Below are 20161 nucleotides of genomic sequence, written 5' to 3' on the forward strand. Positions count from 1 at the left end.
GAAATATCTCTGTTCCAAAATTTGGAATTTTTCAGGTTGGAACTTTTTAGTCTGTCTCTGATTTCATTAGACTCATGACCTGATTTCTAAACAATACCATTTTCTTTCCTAATCTTTACTCAAATGTCATTATACTGTGCCTATGTCTGCCCTTTTATTTGCATTTCAGAAACCTCAAGTCCTAAATATTCTCACAGCAAGTTTTATCCTTTTCTCCTTAGCACCTAACACAAGGCCTGGCATAGTGTTATTGTTGAATAAATGAATTTCTGTAATAGTCTACTTGCCAGCTTTTCTGGATTTGGCCTCTCACCATTCTGTGTGGTTTTCCAGACCAGAAAAATTGGTAGCTTGTCCACAGGTATTATCACTACTTTCTGTGCAAATTACTCTGTTGTTTTTTTTTTTAAATAGGTGTCATTCTTAGAAGATTCTTCCTTTATGTTGACTCAAAGATAAGTCCTTTGAATTATATCTTTGGCTCTATTCTATTCTATTCCATTCTATTCTATTCTATTCTATTTTCTTTCATGTAATAGCTCTTCAGATATTTGGAGCACAATATTCTCATATGTGCACCTACTTTTCTTTTTAAGTTTTCTTACTAACTCCTTTAATGTAATTGTTTCTAGACCTTTTACCAGTTTGAAAGAAGTTGATCTATCATGGTGTTTCTTACAGTGTATTCTAGTTTGGATTCTTTGTGACAAGTAATGCAGGTGTATTCTAGCCTAAGAGGGAAGGAGATTGTAAAAATACCTCAGAAGTTTGGTGACAGTCATTACAGTGCTGCCATAATTTACTACAGGTAGAACTTAGCTGTACAGCCTTTCTCTGTGGCATCTCTGCTTCTTTCTACATTTGTGTATACTCAATTTGTTTCTTCTACTGGCAAGTCTGACTAGAGTTTCTGTTTTTCTGTAACTTTAGTCTTTTTTTAATTTATTTAAAAATTTTTAAAATTTTTCTCTTGAGAAAGAGAGAGAGAGAAAGAGACACAGAGTACGAGCGGGGGGAGGGGCAGAGAAAGAGAGGGAGACACAGAATCCAAAGCAGGCTGCAGGCTGTGGAGCTCAAACTCACAAGCTGTGAGATCATGATCTGAGCCGAAGTCGGATGCTTAAGTGACTAAGCCATCCAGGGGCCCCTGTAACTTTAGTTTTACACATGACTCCTGTGGTTTCCTGACCTTTCTCTAGATCATAGTAAGTCTTGGTACTTTTTTTTTTTTTGACTGCTTTAGTCTCTCATTTTTTTCTATTCAAAATTCCCTAGCAGAAGAATTTGATTTGTCTGGTATACTTTTTATGGCCAGGTTATTCTGGTCATAAGTTGCTTGCCAGTTTATAGATGCCCTTGCCCACTTACTAGTCCTATTCATTTATTCAACAAGTATTTTATTAATTCTCTAACAGATACCAGGAATTATCCTAAGTACTTAGGATACATCGGTAAACAGAGCAAGCCAAAAACCATTGTTTTCATTTTAGAGAGATGATACAGACAAGTAACAGTAGGTAAAAACAAATAAAGAATTTAGTAATTTTCTGGCTGGTGAGAGGAGTGGCAGGATTGTATGCTCTTGAATGTGACTGCTGCCCTTCCTTGAACAGTGAGTGATTCCATTTTTTATAGAAAAGGATGTGAGCAGATGGATATCATAAAACAAGTGTAGTGTAGATAATCTCTGATCAGTTTTGATAAACATATCATAGGAAATGATTTAGTGAATTATATATTAGAGTAGCATCTCTCAAAGTTCAAAGCCTGTATTAAACCAAGCAATATATACTTTGTACATCTATAAGCACACACAGAAGGCACTCAACTAATTTTTGTCAATTGTTACAACGAATATCAAACATCCTGTTTTGTCTAGAGCAGTGTATTACATTTTTCCACTTAATTGATCCCTACTGAAACGATAGTTTGGCAGATTTGGTTCTTCCTTATAGCTACTGGCAATGTCACACCTAGAGTATTCTAGTTAGCAATCCCAGAGAATACTGGTGGGCCCCTCTGGAGTCATGGCCAAAGCTAGGAGAGTCGCTTTGTTAGGGGGGTGATGGGTGGTTGGATTATCCTGGGTCATTTGCAAATCCTGTGGCTGAGCCGGGTAGCCTGAAAGCTCTACCAGGACCCAGGGGAAAGTGGGTTACCAAATATAAGGAGGAGAAAAGTATTCCTGACCACACCAGTATTTCCTCACACTTCCTAAATTTGTTTTGGGCAGTTTGTGTAGCATATATACTTTTTTCAAAGAAACACATTTCCAAATGTGCTGGTGTCCCCTTTTTAATATAGTAACTACATTTATCATCATCATCATCATAATTCTCCTCCTTCTTCTTCTTCTTCTTCTTCTTCTTCTTCTTCTTCTTCTTCTTCTTCTTCTTCTTCTTCTTTTGAGAGAGAGAGCAAGAGAGAGAGAGGTTATGCATGTGAGCAGGGGAAGGGCAGAGGGAGAGAGAATCCTAAGCAGGCTCCACACCTAGCGTGAACCTGATGTGGGGCTCGATCTCACGACTGTGGGGTCATGACCTGAGCTGAAATAAAGAATTGGACACTTACCTGGCTGAGCCATCCAGGTGCCCCTAGTCATCATAATTCTTAATTTTATGATAGAGTAGGACAGTAGGGACTGGGAAGAAAACTTGAAGGCACTGATTAATAACTTCCCCCTCCTTTGCCAGTTTAGCAGTGGACAATGCAGTGGACAGTCACAATTTTGTCTGCCATTTAATACGTGGTGCAAATAAGAGCTGCTTCCACAACGACTCTGATTGATACGGCATACTTCACTTCTGGACATAAGGATCAATCCACAGTGGACATCTACTCTAGAACACTCTTCCCTCACTATGGCTTATTCCTCAGTGTAAAATGCCATCTTCTCAGCATTCTTAAATATAATTAGTATTGCCTAAAAGAATAAGTGTCAGATAAAATACATAAATTAGAAAAGGAGTCTAAATATTCAGACTAAATGCTTAAAAATCAAGAAGCAAGATTCAGAAAATGTTTATTTACTTTTGGTATGGTACTTTCATAAGTTCCTCAAAAGCTGGTCGTTGCAGCAATTTATATATGTGATATTTGGAAACCAAATTATCGTAGCTCTTTCCACATTTTATTTATAGTGAAATCTTATTTTACCATTTTCTTTTAAAATTTTTAAAAATGTTTATTCATTTTTGAGAGAGAGAGCGTGTGCATGCACATGCACGGGGGAGGGGCAGAGAGAAAGAAAGAGTGAGAGAGAGAGAGAGATAGAGGGACACACAGAATCCGAAGCAGGCTCCAAGCTCTGAGCTGTCAGCACAGAGCCCAGTCCACAAACCTTGAGATCATGACCTGAGCCGAAGTCAGACGCTTAACCGACTGAGCCACCCAGGGGCCCCTATTTTACCATTTTTATTGTCATTTTCTAACCTAATTTCCAGTTCAAATAACATTACCATATAACTGAAAGTCATTGCACTCACAAGTCGTATTTCTGTGTGCATTTAGAAATGTTATATCAGTATTTCAAACTGAGCTTTCATGTTATATCATGCATATAATTTTAAAATCAGTAAATAGGGGCCCCTGGGTGGCTCAGTTGGTTGCGCATCTGACTTGGGATCAGGTCACGATCTTTCGGCCTGTGAGTTTGAGCCCCCGCATCGGGCTCTGTGCTGACAGCTCAGAGCCTGGAGCCTGCTTCGCATTCTGTGTCTCCCTCTCTCTCTCTGCCCCTCCCCCACTCACTCTCTGTCTCTTTCCCTCAAAAATAAACATTAAAAAAAAATAAAATCAGTAAATAATGTTGCTTTTGGAGAACTTTTGAAAGTTATGCTGCTGCCAAAGAAGAACTTTTTATTTGTTTATTTTTTATTAAAAAATTTTTTTAATGTTTATTTTTGAGAGACAGAGAGATGAAGCATGAGTGGGGGAGGGGCAGAGAGAGAGGGAGACACAGAATCCGAAGCAGGCTCCGGGCTCTAAGCTGTCAGCACAGAGCCTGATGTGGGGCTTGAATTCATAAGCCATGAGATCATGACCTGAGCTGAAGTTGGATGCTTAACTGACTGAGCCACCCAGGTATCCCCAAAGAAGAACTTTTAATCTCTCAAATTGGCAGTAATTAAAACAAATTTTTAAAATAACAATTGTTGCTAAGAATGTAGTGAAAATGCCAGTCTTATTCCTAAAGAATTTACAGAATGGAGGCACCTGAGAGGCTTAGTTGGTTGGGCATCCAACTCTTGATTTCGGCTCAGGTCGTGATCCCAGGGTTGTGGGACTGAGCCCTGTGTTGGGCTCTGTGCTGAGTGTAGAGCCTGCTTAAGATTCTCTCCCTCTCTGCCTGTGCCCCTTTCCCCTATTTGTGCTCTCTCACTCTCTCTTAAATAAAAAAAATAAAATTAAGTTAAAAAAAAAAAAGAATTTACTGAGTGTAAAAAGACTGTTGAATATCTTTCTGGTGGGCCCTATGGCTTTGTGTTAGTTTGAAAATTTTTCATTCTCTTTGACCCAGTAGTTGTATATCTAAGAATTTTTCTGGGGAAAAGGGAGATGAAGGTAAAGTTTTATATAGAAAACTGCTTTTTATAGCATTATTTATAATAACAGGGAAGTAGAAAATATGTTTAACATCAAAGACTCATTGTAAAATATCAAGTAATAAATGAATAGATAAAGCTAGGTTTTAGTAAGATCCCAATTCTGTAGAAAAATATACACGTGTCTAAAATAATCTGAGATAAAATAGTCTAAAATATTAACAGTAATTGTTTCCACCTGTGGGATTATGGGTACTTTCTCTATATTTTTATGTATTTAAAAATTTTTCTGCAGTTACCATTTTTTATTTCTATAATTAGTAAAAATTAGAATGATAAAATATTTCTTGAGCCTAATGTACATTAGCTATCACTCTCAGAACTGAATAAACAGTGTATGGACACCTTGTTAAATATGATTAGATATATAACATGCATTTATTTCTCTTTGAAAAGACAGGGAGATATGAGCTTAAAACAGTTGTCAATATTGACAAATTTATTAAAATAAACATTTAGCTCAGTATGAACTGAGTGCCAGGCATTCAATGTACTCTGTGCTTGGGGATACAAAGATGGTGCTGAAAGAAAGAAAAAGCTTGCTCTCCTTTCTTCTAGAAAGTTTTCCATAGTGGTCTCTGCTACAGTGAGTTAGGTTCCCTTCTGCCCTCGTACTTACCACACTATACTCATTATCAGTTTATTTGCCTGTTTCTCCTATTAATTATGAGTGTCTTGAGGATAGGGACCATGTCTTTTTCATATGTGTATCTCCAGGACTTAACAATTTGGTGAATTAGGTCTGCTTGCGATGTCAGAAGTGGTCATGTTTGAGGTGGATTTTGAAAAAATGAGTGCTTGTGATAAACCACTTTTAATTTAGTTTACCTTTCATGAAATCCTTCATTCCCCTATAATGATGGATATATGAGGAGTTACTGTACTGCAGCAGTTGTTTATTTAATTGAGAATGTTTTCATTTTGCCTTTTTCAAATGTGACCTCATTTTTAGAACACAGTACTAAGCTGTTCAGTTAAATGAATTTAACTTTTATTTATCTCTTAAAGATAAAAAATTTGGCCATGGAGCTATTGAACTCTCTGGGTGAGGGCCAAGGGGAAACTTGAGTTCACTGGGAGAGGGTGAGAGATGATAGTAGATAATTGTTTTAAAAAATAACAAATTGAATCAGGTATTAAAGGCTCCCTTAAGTTAGGTGTATAAATAATCAGAATGTTGCTTTTACTTCAAAGTGAACTGGGACAACATGTAAAATATGCAAGCACCTGAAGATCTTTAAAAAGTAGAGCAAAAAGCAACTTAGATCTAATGTGTACTTTCTATCCCTAAGTTACTCACAGATTATATCTCCAGTGTTGAATTATAAGTTGATCCATTATTTAGAATCATAGGATAATTGTGTAACAACAATGATCTTATAGGCGGGTGGTTTTCAACATAATTTTGCCTCCTCCCCCCAAGACATTTGGCAATGTCTCGAGATGTTTTTGGTTGTAATGACTTGGTGGTGATGGTGGTGATAGTGATTTGAGACTAAGGATGCTGGTAAACTAAATATCCTACAGTACACAGGACAGGCCTTCCCTGCCCCCAACACACAACAAAGGATTATCCGGCCCAAAATGTCAATAGTGCTGATGTTGAGAAACCCTGCTTAGACATTTGCAAGTTCTCAGCCCACTCAAAAAATCTATATTTTACCTGTAATAGTGTTTATATTTATATATCCCATAACTGAAACTTAGTGCTAACAGTACCATTTCATTTGTTACTTAAGATTACTTGGTCTCCCTAGAGGAGTTTTTTTGTGTTTTTGTTTTTGTTTTTGTTTTAGAGATACTATTAAGATTGCTTTCCTTACTGGGAACAGGGATAGTTCTCCCATAATATAGTAGAGGCTCTACTAGATTCCAATATCTCTGTTTATTTTTCTTAGCTTTTCATATATGTCACTCTTTTGAGAATCTATAGGATAGGGATTGCTTGTTATTTCAGTATTATGTTTAGAAGGTAAATACTTTTATACCCTGTAAAACTTGAGAACATTTAATATATCGATTTATTCAACAAATATTCATTTAGAAATAAGGATTAATATAATGAGTATTAAGATTTTTTGGTACCATATAGCTAATTCACTTTGATTTTATTAATAGGGTCAGGAGCAGGTCTGGGGAAAATAATCCAAAGATTTCCACAGAAGGACTGGGATGATACTCCTTTTCCACAGGGAATTGAATTGGTAAGTTGGTGTTGCTTTATTGTACTTTTATGATACTTTTCTTTTTATGTTACATTTATGGTATATTTATGTTATAGTTACTGTTAAATAATTTGGTGATTTAACTGTAACATATTACTAGAAATAATCCCCTTGCCCTCAAGTCCAGTAACTTTTGAATATATTGATTCTGAAATACCTGTTTTGCTCTTCTTTTCCCATGTAAGCTTCTCTCTAATATTAAAGATGAAATTAATGATCTTTATGTACATGGAAGCTGAGAAATTACTCTGCTTCTTTAGTCAAAATTTTAGCCTAGTAGCTTCAGTGATAGTGTGGCATTAAACAAATACTTATTATATTTTTGTCTGAAAAATTTCAGGTTATTGTTTTGGTGAAAACTAAACAAAAACAGAACTCCCCACACCCCCCCACCCCAAAGATTGGTTTAATGATCACCAGTCATGTTTAGTTTGCTCTTGAAATCACAAATCTGAATTCTTTTTAGCTACACAGTCTGCAGATTGCTTTATAGTAGTGCAATTCAACATCTTTATTTTTGTCAGCTATTTTAAAGGGATTTAATAATTGAGCATAATTTTGATGGCCAGGACATTCTATCTGATGATGTATCTGTGGTGGTAAATGAGGGATTAGAAAGATGACCACTAAAGTATTTGGCAATATGGCTATAAAGTTTTGTTGTCAGACATAGTGGAGTGTGGGTGTATGTGCAGGTGTGTGTATGTATATATCTATATTGTGTGATTGAATACATATACATACACACATATGAGAAGTGTTCTTTTTTTTAAAATGTTTTATTTATTTATTTTTATTTATTTTTGAGAGAGAGAGAGAGAGAGAGAGAGAGAGAGAACATGAGCAGGGGAGGAGCAGAAAGCAAGGGAGACACAGAATGTGAAGCAGGCTCCGGGCGCTGAACTGTTAGCACAGAGCCCGACACAGGGCTCGAACCCACGTGTCATCAGATCATGTCGTGAGCCAAAGTTGGATGCTTAACTGACTGAGCCACCCAGGTGCCCCAAGAAGTATTCTTTAAAGTAGTTCTTGTTGAGAGAACATTTGGTATGATTTGATAGTGAAGAGTGAAGGCTCTGGAGGAGACTACCTAGGTTGAAATCCCCAGGTGTATGGTGTGACTTTAGACGAGTTACTTCATTTCTTTGAGCAGCAGCATCTTCATCTATAAAATGAGGATAATGCAATACTAATCTCCTAGGGTGTTGTAAAGATAAAATGGGAAAAATATACAAAATGCTGAGAACAATGGCTTCCATAAAGTAAGTGGAAGTAGCTTACTTAGTAAATGAAGTAGCTTATTGATAATGACGGTGATGATTGTTGTTGTCGTCATTGTTAATGTTTGTTTGCCATCTTACAGCATCTCCTCTTCCTCCCCCAACTCCCTCAGCAGAATTGTTCATTCTCTTACTATCATGGGTCAGAAATATTCATTAGGAATAAAACTGATGTTGAAAATTGTGCATTTTCTCATTCTAGCTAATGGCTGTCCATTTCTGTTTATAGAGGATAAAAGATACATTGCTGAGTGTTTAATTTTGATTTTTACAGCTATACAAAGAGGGCTGTAGGTTCTGTAGACACACAGAAAGGGCAAGTCTTGAAGTTTTGTATTGAAAAAATGGGTAAAGAATGTGAGGATCTAAGGAAAAGTAACTTTTTGGGGAGGCCCTTGTATTCCTTTCTCTTCTCCTCCACATGCCTACAAATACTTGTAACTGGCCTTATGGTGTGAATAACCAGGTATTTGCACTATTAAAACCTTTAAGCTCTGCTTCAGCATTCCTTTTAGTGGTGACTGAAACTGGAAAATTTTAGTGCTAGGGACCATCGAGAACTCTTTTGGGAGTTCTTACCATTCCTCACATCAAAGTGTGGACGGATATAAACTATATCAGTTATATCAGTTTGACAGTGTGAACAGTAAACCACCATCATAAGTTTCAAGAACAACAGACATTATTGGAGCTATTAGCTATGACTGGGACGGGATTGTTTTTGTGTTCTGAAAGCCAGGGAAATGGATACTGTGATGTTTCTGATGTTTTTCCAGTAGTGAGGGAGAGACACATACTGAGTTCATTACCTAGTAAATGGTATTTTTCCTTTGTGTGACAGACACTCCCATGTTCAAGTGCTACCAGTGTATCTCTAATAATAAGTAGAATCATGCGCTGCTGACTGGTGAAGTAGAGGTGCTAAGAGTTAGATCTTTTCCTTACCTAACAGTTTCCCAGATGACGTCTTGGCTGATTCTTAGCAAAGCATTTCAAGATTTTTTTTTGATGGGTTAATAGTTAAAGAATATTTGATCTGTTGAATTACACTGGAAATTTTTTTCCTTTTTAATTTTTTCATCATTGATAGCAATTCCAATACTCTAATGTCTATTGTGCTTTGTCAGGTACAAAATAAATTTGTTTACCTAACATCTATTAAAGCCCATTTTAAAAACAGAATTGTTAACTTAAATTTTTCTTGTCCTTTTATTATTTATTGCTTTTTGCTATGCTTGATGTATTAGAGACATTCTGCATCTAAATAGCAATAACTTGAATAACTGTGAAGTACTGTGTAATCTAATGTAACTCCTGTAGCATCAAGACCACATATAGGCCTGATAAAATTTTTTCCAATTGAAAATGATCTGGCTCAGTCCCTAAGTGGTTAGTTGATTTCAGGGTGATAGTGACCCTTTTCCAAAAATGTTAGCCCTTCCAAAGTAATGGAACAACTTTTAGCATGTAACATTAATGTTAATATCTACAGTTGTATAGGATTGATAGACTATGATTAACTCACATAAATTGGATGATTGATGGTAGTATATCTAATTTAAATATAAGTAAACTGAGGATTAGGAAGTTTAAACAGTTTCCCTAGGCTCTAACAGCTAAAATGCAGCAGAGCTAGGCTTTAAGTCCATTACCACATGAAATACTGACTCAGTCTCGGCCAAAATCTGAGAATATTCTGAGAGTGACGCTTTAGACTGTGGTTAGCATTTGTATTTTAGTGTAAATGCAGGATCTGAAAACAGGGTTCTATAATTTTGAAGAACTGAGGTTCAGAAATGTTAAAAGAATGCTGTGTTGGATAGAAGCCAACTTTACATATTTATTTCGCTGGAGGACAAGTCTGGGTTCAGAGCACAACATTATACTGAAATTATTTTCTATCGCTACCTCTTCTCTCCAGACAGCATATATTTGTTGTATATAAATCTAAATGACAAATTATTGTGTTTACCTGAAGACTAAACTTTTTGACTGTGGGAAAGGATTTTAGATATCCATTCACTAATAAGTCAAAACCTAAATTTAATTTAGAGGATGCTGAATTTGTTCTTTCTGTTTTTATGTAAAGAATTTGCCCTTTTTCCCCCCTTTTCTTCTATTGAGAAATGCTGGACTCTAATTTGAATGGATTTTAAAAATAAAAATATGAAAATAAGCTAAACCAAACATAATGACTGCTTTTCCAATTCTGGGATATTTTTATCTTTTTCTTGTGCTTTTTAGGCATACATGGAAACCACAGACAGTCATATAAATAAAATTTCAGTTAATTTTAGTGACAGTATTTCAAAGAAAATTTAAGAATTGTTTTGCAGAGGCATTCTATGGCCAACGATCTATTTCTGATTATGGGACCAAATGTTTTTATTGGCTAGGGTTTGGACATCAGCAAAATAGTATTGTTTTGGCACTACATCTTTTTAAAGATGCCCTGTCTCAGAAGTGAATCCTTTTGTACTATTATTCACAAAATTTGTCATATTCTTTACTAGGGAATGCCTGCACCAAGGCATTTGTAGAGCTATCTAATTAAAAAAAATTTTTTTTAATGTTTATTTATTTTTGAGAGTGAGACAGAGAGACAAAGCCCGAGCTGGGAAGAGGCAGAGAGAGAGGGAGACACAGAATCTGAAGTAGGCTCCAGGCTCCGAGCTGTCAGCACAGAGCCTGACATGGGGCTCAAACCCATGAACTGTGAGATCATGACCCAAGCCGAAGTTGGATGCTTAACCAACTGAGCCACCCAGGCACCTGAGCTATCTAATTTTTTTAGAAGAATAAAGTACTGTGATAGAAAAATGTGGCTTGAGTAAAAGAGTAATAGATATTTAGTTAGAATTTTAAGTTTCATATTGGTAAAAAAAATTAGTTCAGTTATTAAAATATAGACTAGTGATTTGACTACCTTCAATATGAATCTAGTTTTCTGTAATTGTAAGTATAGATTGGAGAGAAGAGGATTGTTGTGTATGCAACAATCTGCAGTTTTAACATAGGAGAATTAACCTTAGTATAGGATGCTATTTGTGGTCAGAGAAGTAGATATAAGTACTATGTAATGCTTTAATTCTTTAAGCTGTTTAGAATGCACTGAACACAACATACAGGATAGTAGTTGTCCATTTGACCTAGATATAAATACTGTATAGTCAGGGAACTGAGTGTAGAAAGGATAGAAGAGAGTATTCTCCCTCCTTTGTAGAGGAGTATGCATGAAAGGAGAATGAGAAAGGTAGTGTACATGTTGGATGATGGAATCAGGGCTCACAAATATTTTATTTTATTTAGTCCTTTTTAAGTAATCTCTGCACCCAACATGGGGTTTGAACTGATGACCCTGAGATCAAGAGTCGCATGCTCCACCGACTGAGCTAGACAGGTACTCCAGGGCTCATGAAGATTTTAAAGCGCTGGAATTATAGGCTATTAGCTAAGAAGATGAAATCTGGGACAATAGGAAAAAAATGTAGGTTTCTGCATGTAAGTATAAAAAGCCAGCTGTATAATTATTTAGAATAAAGAAGGGCAGGATGATTTTCCAGCCAGAGAGATTTGAGAAATACACAAAGGCAGCTAAAAAAAAAAAAAAAAAAAAAAAAAATATATATATATATATATATATATATATATATATATATGATTGTAAACGATACTTATGAAAGATACTGTGGGTAGTATCCCAAGCCACTGTGCTGACATAGAGCGCTTGGTGATGAATTCAGTTGAAAGGTGGTATCCAGAATATGTGGAAGGATTTTTGATTTTGTGTAGAGTTGATGCTGAAAACATAAAAATACTGCTGTGAAGTATAAAGACATGGCTTTTTAAAAAGTTTTATTTATTTTGAGAGATAGTGTGGGTTCGGCTTTTGGCTTTGTCTAGCAAAACTGAGGACAGCAGAAAGGATTACTCAAGACTTCATGCAAGTCAAGAGAGGTGAGAAGGAGGCTAAGGGAAGTCTCCCAAGCTGCTCTCAAACTTCGGTATTTATTAAGTATACATTCAGGGAAACATTGCACAATACATCAGTGGGCTACATGCCAGTAAGAACATATAGTAAGTGTGCAGAAAAGGCATTGCCAAGACTACAAAAGAGCAGTGCAGAAAGCAGGGTGGAGAACAAGATAAGATATTCCATAGATAACATAACATGGTCTAAGGGATTCATGAGCACAGGCAGGACCCAACCTGTGTATACACATTAACTAGATACTGCCTCGCTGTTTTCAGCAAAGCCAGAAAGGAGAGTTCTGCTTTCAATGCGTTCCATATAACCTTCTAACCCAGGACATAGCTATTTGATTTCCCACAAGAGAGAGCAAGTGCAAGTTGGGGAGGGGCAGAGAGGGAGAGAGAGAATCCCAAGTGGGCTCTGCGCAGCCAGCGCATCTGCTGACGCGGGGCTCGTCCCACCAATTGCAATATCATGACCCAGGCTGAAATCAAGAGGCACATGCTTAACCAACTGAGCCAGCCAGGCACCTCTGAAGATATATATGGCTTTTAAAACATGCTAAGGACTACAAACAGGACTTTTAAAGTTAGTTCATGACAAAGCAAGTAGATATAAATGGAAGTTAAGCTGGTAAGTGGTGGTTTGAACTCACATTTTGTTTCCTATTCCCAGACAGTTGTCTCTTTGAAGTAATAAAACCGTATTTCAGGTTGGAACATGATGTAGTGTAGAGCATGCATCTGCTGTTAGATTCTCTCAACATCTCTGAAACAGAGGATATTCAGTCTTAATGTTATTCTCACATTCCTCCATGCTCACTTAAGTGGTTTGTTATCCCATAATAGTACTAGACTTTCATTTACTTATAATTCTCTTTATTTTACTAATGTATTGGTAATCTCAGTTATGGTAAAGAATCTTTCACTGACCCAGTCTGTATGGTCTGCTATTAGAGTACTACTCTCAGAACCACCATAGGACAAGGTTTTCTTGCCATGCTCAGGTTCTCCCATACTTGATGCTTTGAGGCCATAGAGAACTTTCTGAGGAAGATGTGGATCTACACAGGCCTAACCTACTACAAATTCACATTGTTTGCAAATAGCCTGGACCTCATTACTACAAGGAATACTGCTACTCATCTGTCATGTATTGTTGTATCACCCTGTGGGTTACTCTACTCTTCTTAACTTCCAGTTCCTTTTTCTACTCTTCTGTTTCCATTGATCTCAAGTATGGTTAGTACTAACAAAAAAAAACTTTACTTCATCTCTTTTGGCTTTTATCCTGTTTCTTCTTCATCATAAAATGTTTGAAATGATTCTCCTTCATTTGCTGTCTCCATTTTTCTAAGAGACATGTGGTGCAGTGGAAATAATATAGTATCAAGAATTTTAAAACCTTGAGCAAAGTGAATTTACCCTTTCTGATAATAATATTTTTCCTACAGGGATGTTATCAGGTGGTTGTCTATTAATACTTCAATAAACTATAATATGACATATTATAATTATTATAATATTATGATTTCTTACCATCCACTCTCAACTCATATACCAGTCTTACCCACATCTCAAGGATTTATTCTGAAGTATAGTGTATGTCTTCTCCATTCTGAAATCACAATTGAAGTTTTTAACATTTTCTTAATTCACGAATATATTTCTTAATTCATGAATATATTCCTTAATCCATACTAGTTGTTATGATAGATAAACCTTGAGATTTTAGTGGATAGCATGGTAGAATTTTTTTCTCTTCTTACTTGCATAAAGTCTAATTAATGGCAGTGGAATAGATGGGAGTATGGGATATCTTCAGAGTGTGGTTCTCAGGGTCATCTTGGGTATCACCATTCAGTTGACAGAGTAGTAAGAGAAAGCATGGAAGATAGTAAGGCTGGATTTTATGGGATAGGCCTGGGAGGCAGTATATATCGCTTCATTTTACTTAACGGAAGTCAGTTATATGGCCCCAGTTAACTATAATGGGAGTTTGGCAAATAAAGCCTAGATGTATGCCAAGGGGAAAAGTGAAACAGATTTAGTGAACAACTAGCTTTTCTCTGCCATAGCATTCTTGCTGAATTCGAACATCTTTTCCCTTATCTGAATTCTCTGTGACCATTTTATTTTGGACATCACTAATTCAGTGTTTGTGGTATAATAAAAAGTAAATATTTAGTCTTTGTCTCAGTTCCTGGCACAGAGCTCCTGAAATCCTTGGAATTTATTGCCTTTGTATGCTAATGAGATAGCTGATTGGTTTAGTGGACCCTGGATTGCTTCAGGAAGGGGCTGGTCTATGAGAGGAACCAACCTTGTAATTAGAGGGTTGGAAATTTCAGCCCCACTGGGGAGAGGAGAGAGGCTGGAGACTGAGTTCAATAACCAACAGCCAATGATTTAATTAATCAGTCACGCCTACCTAATGAAAGTTACTATAAAAACACCTAAACCAAAGGGTTCAGAGATCTTCTGAATTGGTGAACACATTGATGTGGTGGGAAGGTAGTGTGTTTAGAGAAGGTATGGAGGCTTTGTTGGTCCCCCTTCTCCATACTTTGCCTTGTATTCTTCTTCTGTTTGGTTGTTCCTGAGTTGTATCCTTTATAATAAACTGGTAAACATAAGTAAAATGATTTTCCTGAGTTCTGTTTTTCTAGCAAATTCTCGAACCTCAGGCGGGTGGTAGTGTAAGCCCCTGCATTCAGAAGTGTGGATAAGATTAGACACCAGTTTACAACTAGTGTCTGAAGTGAGGACAGTCTTCTGAAGCTGAGCCCTGAGCCCTTGACTGACCTGTGGGGTCTGTACTAACTCTGGGTAGTGTCAGAATTGAATTGAATTGTTGGACACCTAGTTGGTGTTGGAAAAATAAAAACATACCTTTGGTGTCAGAGAAGATGCAACATAGTCTTCGTTGTGCTAGTTTGATGAACAAACCCGTAGGTTTGAGATAAATATACCTCACATTTACATATGTATAATATCATGTATATATATCTCATGTATATATATTTATATATCACATTTTCTTTATTCATCCGTTGATCATTGATGGATACTTAGGCTGCTTCCATATTTTGGCTACTGTAAATAATAATGCAGTGAACACAGGGGTACATATAACTTTTTGAATTGGTGTTTTTGTTTTCTTTGGATAAAACCCAGAAGTAGAATTTCTAGATTATATGATAGTTCTAGTTTTAATATTTTGAGGAACCTCCATACTGTTTTCCACAAATGCTACACCAGTTTACGTTCCCACCACAGTGCACAAGGGTTCCCATTTCTCCACACCCTCCCCAAGGTTATTTTTTTTTTTTTGTCTTTTTCATAATAGCTAATCTGATAGGTGTGGGGTGATATTTCATTGTGGTTTTGCATTTCCCTGATGATCAGTGATGTTGACCATCTTTTCATGGGTCTGTTGCCAATCTGTATATCTCCTTTGAAAAAATGTTCAAGTACTCTGTCATTTTTTGGTATTAAGTTGTGTAAGTTCTTTAAGTATTTTGGATATTAACTTCTAATCAGATATATGATTTGCAAATATTCTCCCATTCAGTAGGTTCCCTCTTAGTTTTGTTGATGGTTTTCTTCACTGTGCAAAGCTTTTTAGTTTGATGTAATCCTATTTGTTTATTTCAGCATTGTTGCTCTTGCCTGAGAAGACAGGTCCCTCCAAAACATTGCTAGGACTGATGTCAAAGAGTTTACCACCTATGTTTTCTTCAAGGAGTTTTATGGTTTCAGATCCTACGTTCAAATCTAATTCATTTTGTACATAGTACAAGTACATAGTATATGAAAGTGGTCATATTGTACATAGTATAAGTAAAGAAAGTGGTCCAGTTTCATTCTTGTGCTGTCCAGTTTTCCCAACTTCATTTGTTGAAGAGACTGTCTTTTCTCCATTGTGTATTTTTGCCTCCTTTGTCATAGATTAATTGACCATATAAGCATGGGTTTATTTATTTCTGGGCTCTCTATTCTGTTCCATTGGTCTATGAGTCTCTTTTCTTGCTAGTACCATACTGCTTTGATTACTGTTTCCCCTTCCTTCCTTCCTTCCTTCCTTCCTTCCTTCCTTCCTTCCTTCCTTCCTTCTGTGTTTTATTTTCTCTGGGAAGTGGTGGTATTACTATTCTGTCAGTCTTCTGTACTTGAATCCTAGTCATACCTCACGCCAAACAAAAATATTAACCTGAAATGGATTATAGACTAAATATAAGCTGAAACTGTAAAAGTTTTTTTGTTTGTTTGTTTTTATTTGTTTTTTACTTTGAAAGAGAGAGAGGGCAAGTTGGGGAGGGGCAGAGAGAGAGAAACCCAAACAGGCTCCACACTGCCAGTGTGGGGCCTGATGCAGGGCTTGAACTCACAAACTGTGAGATCATGACCTGAGATCATGACCAGATCTAGAGTTGGATGCTTAACCTACTGAGCCACCCAGGCACCCTGAAACTATAAAGGTTTTAAAAAGAAAATTTAAGAGAACATGTTTGCAACTTTTAGTTTAAGGAAAGACTTTAGATAGAACACCAAAAGCATGACTGGAGTACCTGAAAACCTTTGAAAAAGAATGTATCAGTATGCAAAAAAGGTAGATCTTCAAATAGCAAGAATTCCAATTTTGTTTCATAAATTTTATTTGGAACTACAGAACCTGGTTGCTACTTGAGCCTTCTATTTTTTCTATTTACCTGTAGTGAACAGGAGGACCCTGAAAGAAATAAGGGGACATGCAACAATTCACCTAGAAACTCAGAGTTTTCCCAGGTGTTATCTATGCTTCTAAGCCAGGTTTTCTTCTTCAAGTCAGAATTTTGGGTATATTCAAATATGTGGGGTGACTTTGACAATAGAACTTCTTTATTAAAGTTTTAATTGCTATGGATGGTAGCCAAATTTAGATATAAAACTTCAGATATACAAACATTATTATATGTGAAAGATTTTATGGTATGGAAGAAAGAGTACAGAACTCTGGGGATTTATCTATCTGTGTTAGTATTATATACCTATATACATGTATATATATATATGTGACATATATATATGTGTATATATATATACATACATATATATATGTATATATATATACATACATACATATATGTGACAATAGCTATTTAGAGAGAGCATCCATTTCCTAGGTCATATAATCTATTTTCAAAGGTATTTAAGGAATGGTAATTTGGTATTATCCATCTCCCCAACCCTCAGCTCTGGGTCTAATTAAGTTCTTCTATGATCCAGACATCTTACTTATCATATGAAATATGTTTAGATATTTTTTGCTTGAGTTTCTCTTGTGCTTTAAGTATTCCTGTGGAACTTTCGGTTATGGATATTACTGTGCACGGTCATCTCTTTATAATTATAGTTACAAATGTGCCACTTTTAAAAAGTGAAGTATTTGGTGGCCTCTAGTGGTACTCATGTGTCTATAAAAAATCACTAATACCACCAATATACAAAATTTTAGGGAGAAAGAATTAATAGGGTGACAAAACACATATAAGTAGATTTATCTAGGAAAAGTTTTTGATCTTTGAGAACTAAAATCGTATTAATCACTTATAAATCTATCAGTGATGTGACTGTCTCTACTAATTTATAGCAAATTTTATCATTACTAGACTTGCTTTACTTTTCACATATGCCTTGAAATTATATACATGTATCTTATTTGGAAGTATTTCTATGTAGCTTGTACTTTGGTCAGCAATAACGTACTATTTAGATTGTACTGAGATGTGTCCATGAAGGGGGATGGTAAGAATGATTCTGACATCTTCTTAAATAATAGGATCATTATTTCATAAATTAATCATAAAGATGATCAGTCCTTAAAGTCTATTTCTTTAAATAGCAAATTCTGGCTGACTTAAAAATATTTCAAGTTCAGCCCAGAATTATCCAGATATCCAGAATCTGAAATATATGTAGGAATTTAGACAGATCATTTCAGAATTTGGGAAAATTTATATAAATTCAAGATTTGGAAAGGTAAAGAGAAAACTGACAGTTTTAGGTAGGTTAACTTTTTTAAGTGCTGAAATTAATCTGTATTCATGCTAAAAATAAGATGATGAAATCCAGAGATTTAATAACTTGCCCAAGGTCATAAAGCTCCTAACTGTTGGTTGAGATAATACTAAAATCCTGGTTCTTTGACTCTCTACTAAAACTTTTTGAAAACTGAAATAAAATATTCTTTGTGTTGGTTGGAAGAAACTGATTTTTTTGTTTTTGGTTTTGTTTTTTTAATGAAGAAGTTAACAGGATAAGCCTTATTCTAATTAGGAAGGATTACCTGGCATTAGAAAGACATGAAAAGTGTTTTAACATTGAAATCAGAATAGTCTAATGTTACAACAAATCTGTGTTAAGGAGTTAGCAGTTTTTATTTCCTCCAAAGATAGACTCATATTTTTAAGAAATGCCTATAGTACATGTGAATTTGGAAATAACTTTGATTATGTGAAATCTAATGAAAAAGTTGGATTCCACTACTGGGCACATAACTGACTGAAAGATTTCATTAGGGTATAGTAATATTTTCAGTACTTTCCTCAAATTCAGTGGTATGTACTTTGGAAAGAGAAACAAACGGATATAAAACTTGTATGAGATGTGCTATCAATTTGTGAATTGTAATTTCTTAATGAATTAATTTTTTAATATTTTTATTTATTTTTGAGACAGAGAGAGACAGAGCATGAGCAGGGGAGGGTCAGAGAGAGAGGGAGACACAGAATCCGAAGCAGGCTCCAGGCTCTGAGCTGGCAGCACAGAGCCCGACGCGGGGCTTGAACTCACAGACTGTGAGATCATGACCTGAGCTGATGTCAGACGCCTAACCGACTGAGCCACCCAGGCGCCCCTGAATTAATTGTAATTTCTATTGTTTGAGGCACACTGGGCTCTTTCCTGGGCAGAGACAGCTTTTCCTGAGACTTCTCAGTACTGATACATAAGATAAAGTAGAGTCCTAGATTCTGGTTTTAAATGTTTTACTTCCTTACAGGCCAGAGGAGTAGAGGATGAGACATGTTCTGAATTGAAAAGAGGCACAGGAAGGTCCCTGTTCATAAGTAATATTTTGCACTCATTCCATCAACCAGAGATTCTTTTAGGCTAAATATGGCCTCTTTAAAATTTCTGGAAGATGCTTTTTAATTTTACATTGTATATTTGCTTATATTAATATCATTCTGCCAAGGTAGAATGTGTAATTTTATTTCACAGAACAACTTGTTGCCTAATGGTGACAGTGACTACTTTAAATAGAATGATGTGATGCTGCTAGTCCTAAAAGTGAAGAACCATTTTCTAAGCATGAAAAAAGAATAAAAGGTGGAGTCCAGAAACTAATACCTTAAATATAGGTTCTAGGTGATTTTTTCCTCAAGTTTTTACTTACATTCTCGTTGTTAGCATACAGTGTAACATTAGTTTCAAGTGTAGAATCAAGTGATGTATCACTTAAATTTAACACCCAGTGTTCCTCACAACAAATGCCTGCCATAGTACCTGTCACCCATTTAACCCATCCCCCTGCCCAACTCCCCTCCAGCAACCCTCAGTTTGTTCTCTATAGTTAAGAGTCTGGGTTTTGATTTGCCTTTCCACCTCCCATATTCATTTGTTTTGTTTCTTAAATTCCACATGAGTGAAATCATGTGGTATTTGTTTTTCTCTGACTTATTTTGCTTAGCATAATACTCTTTAGCTCCATCCACATAAGTGTAAATGGCAAGATTTCATTCTTTTTGATGGCTGAGTAATATTCCATTGTCTATATATACCACATCTTCCTTAGCCATTCTTCAATCAGTGGACATTTGGGCTCTTTCCATAATTTGGATATTGTTGATAGTGCTGCTATAAACATTGGGATGCATGTATCCAATGTACTGATCCCTTTGAATCAGTATTTTTGTATCCTTTGGGTAAATACCTAGTAGTGCAATTGCTGGATTGTAAAGTAGTTCTATTTTTAACTTTTTGAGGAACCTCCATACTATTTTCCAGAGCGACTGTACTAGTCTGCATTCCCACCAAC

General features: G+C 36.0%; 1 protein-coding gene across 4 annotated transcripts in view; it reads left to right on the forward strand.

Moving 5' to 3' along the window:
- SBF2 (SET binding factor 2) overlaps positions 1 to 20161 on the forward strand; it is a 490796-nt gene that overhangs the window by 97700 nt on the left and 372935 nt on the right. For all 4 annotated transcript variants that reach the window (XM_060605981.3, XM_078433202.2, XM_060605979.3 and 1 more), the window contains exon 2: positions 6723 to 6808. In XM_060605981.3, coding sequence (XP_060461964.2) covers positions 6723 to 6808 — 86 coding nt within the window. The remainder of the gene's footprint in view (positions 1 to 6722; positions 6809 to 20161) is intronic.

The sequence above is a fragment of the Panthera onca genome, chromosome D1 (assembly GCF_046562875.1).
Source record: "Panthera onca isolate mPanOnc1 chromosome D1, mPanOnc1 haplotype 2, whole genome shotgun sequence".
NCBI lineage: Eukaryota > Metazoa > Chordata > Mammalia > Carnivora > Felidae > Panthera > Panthera onca.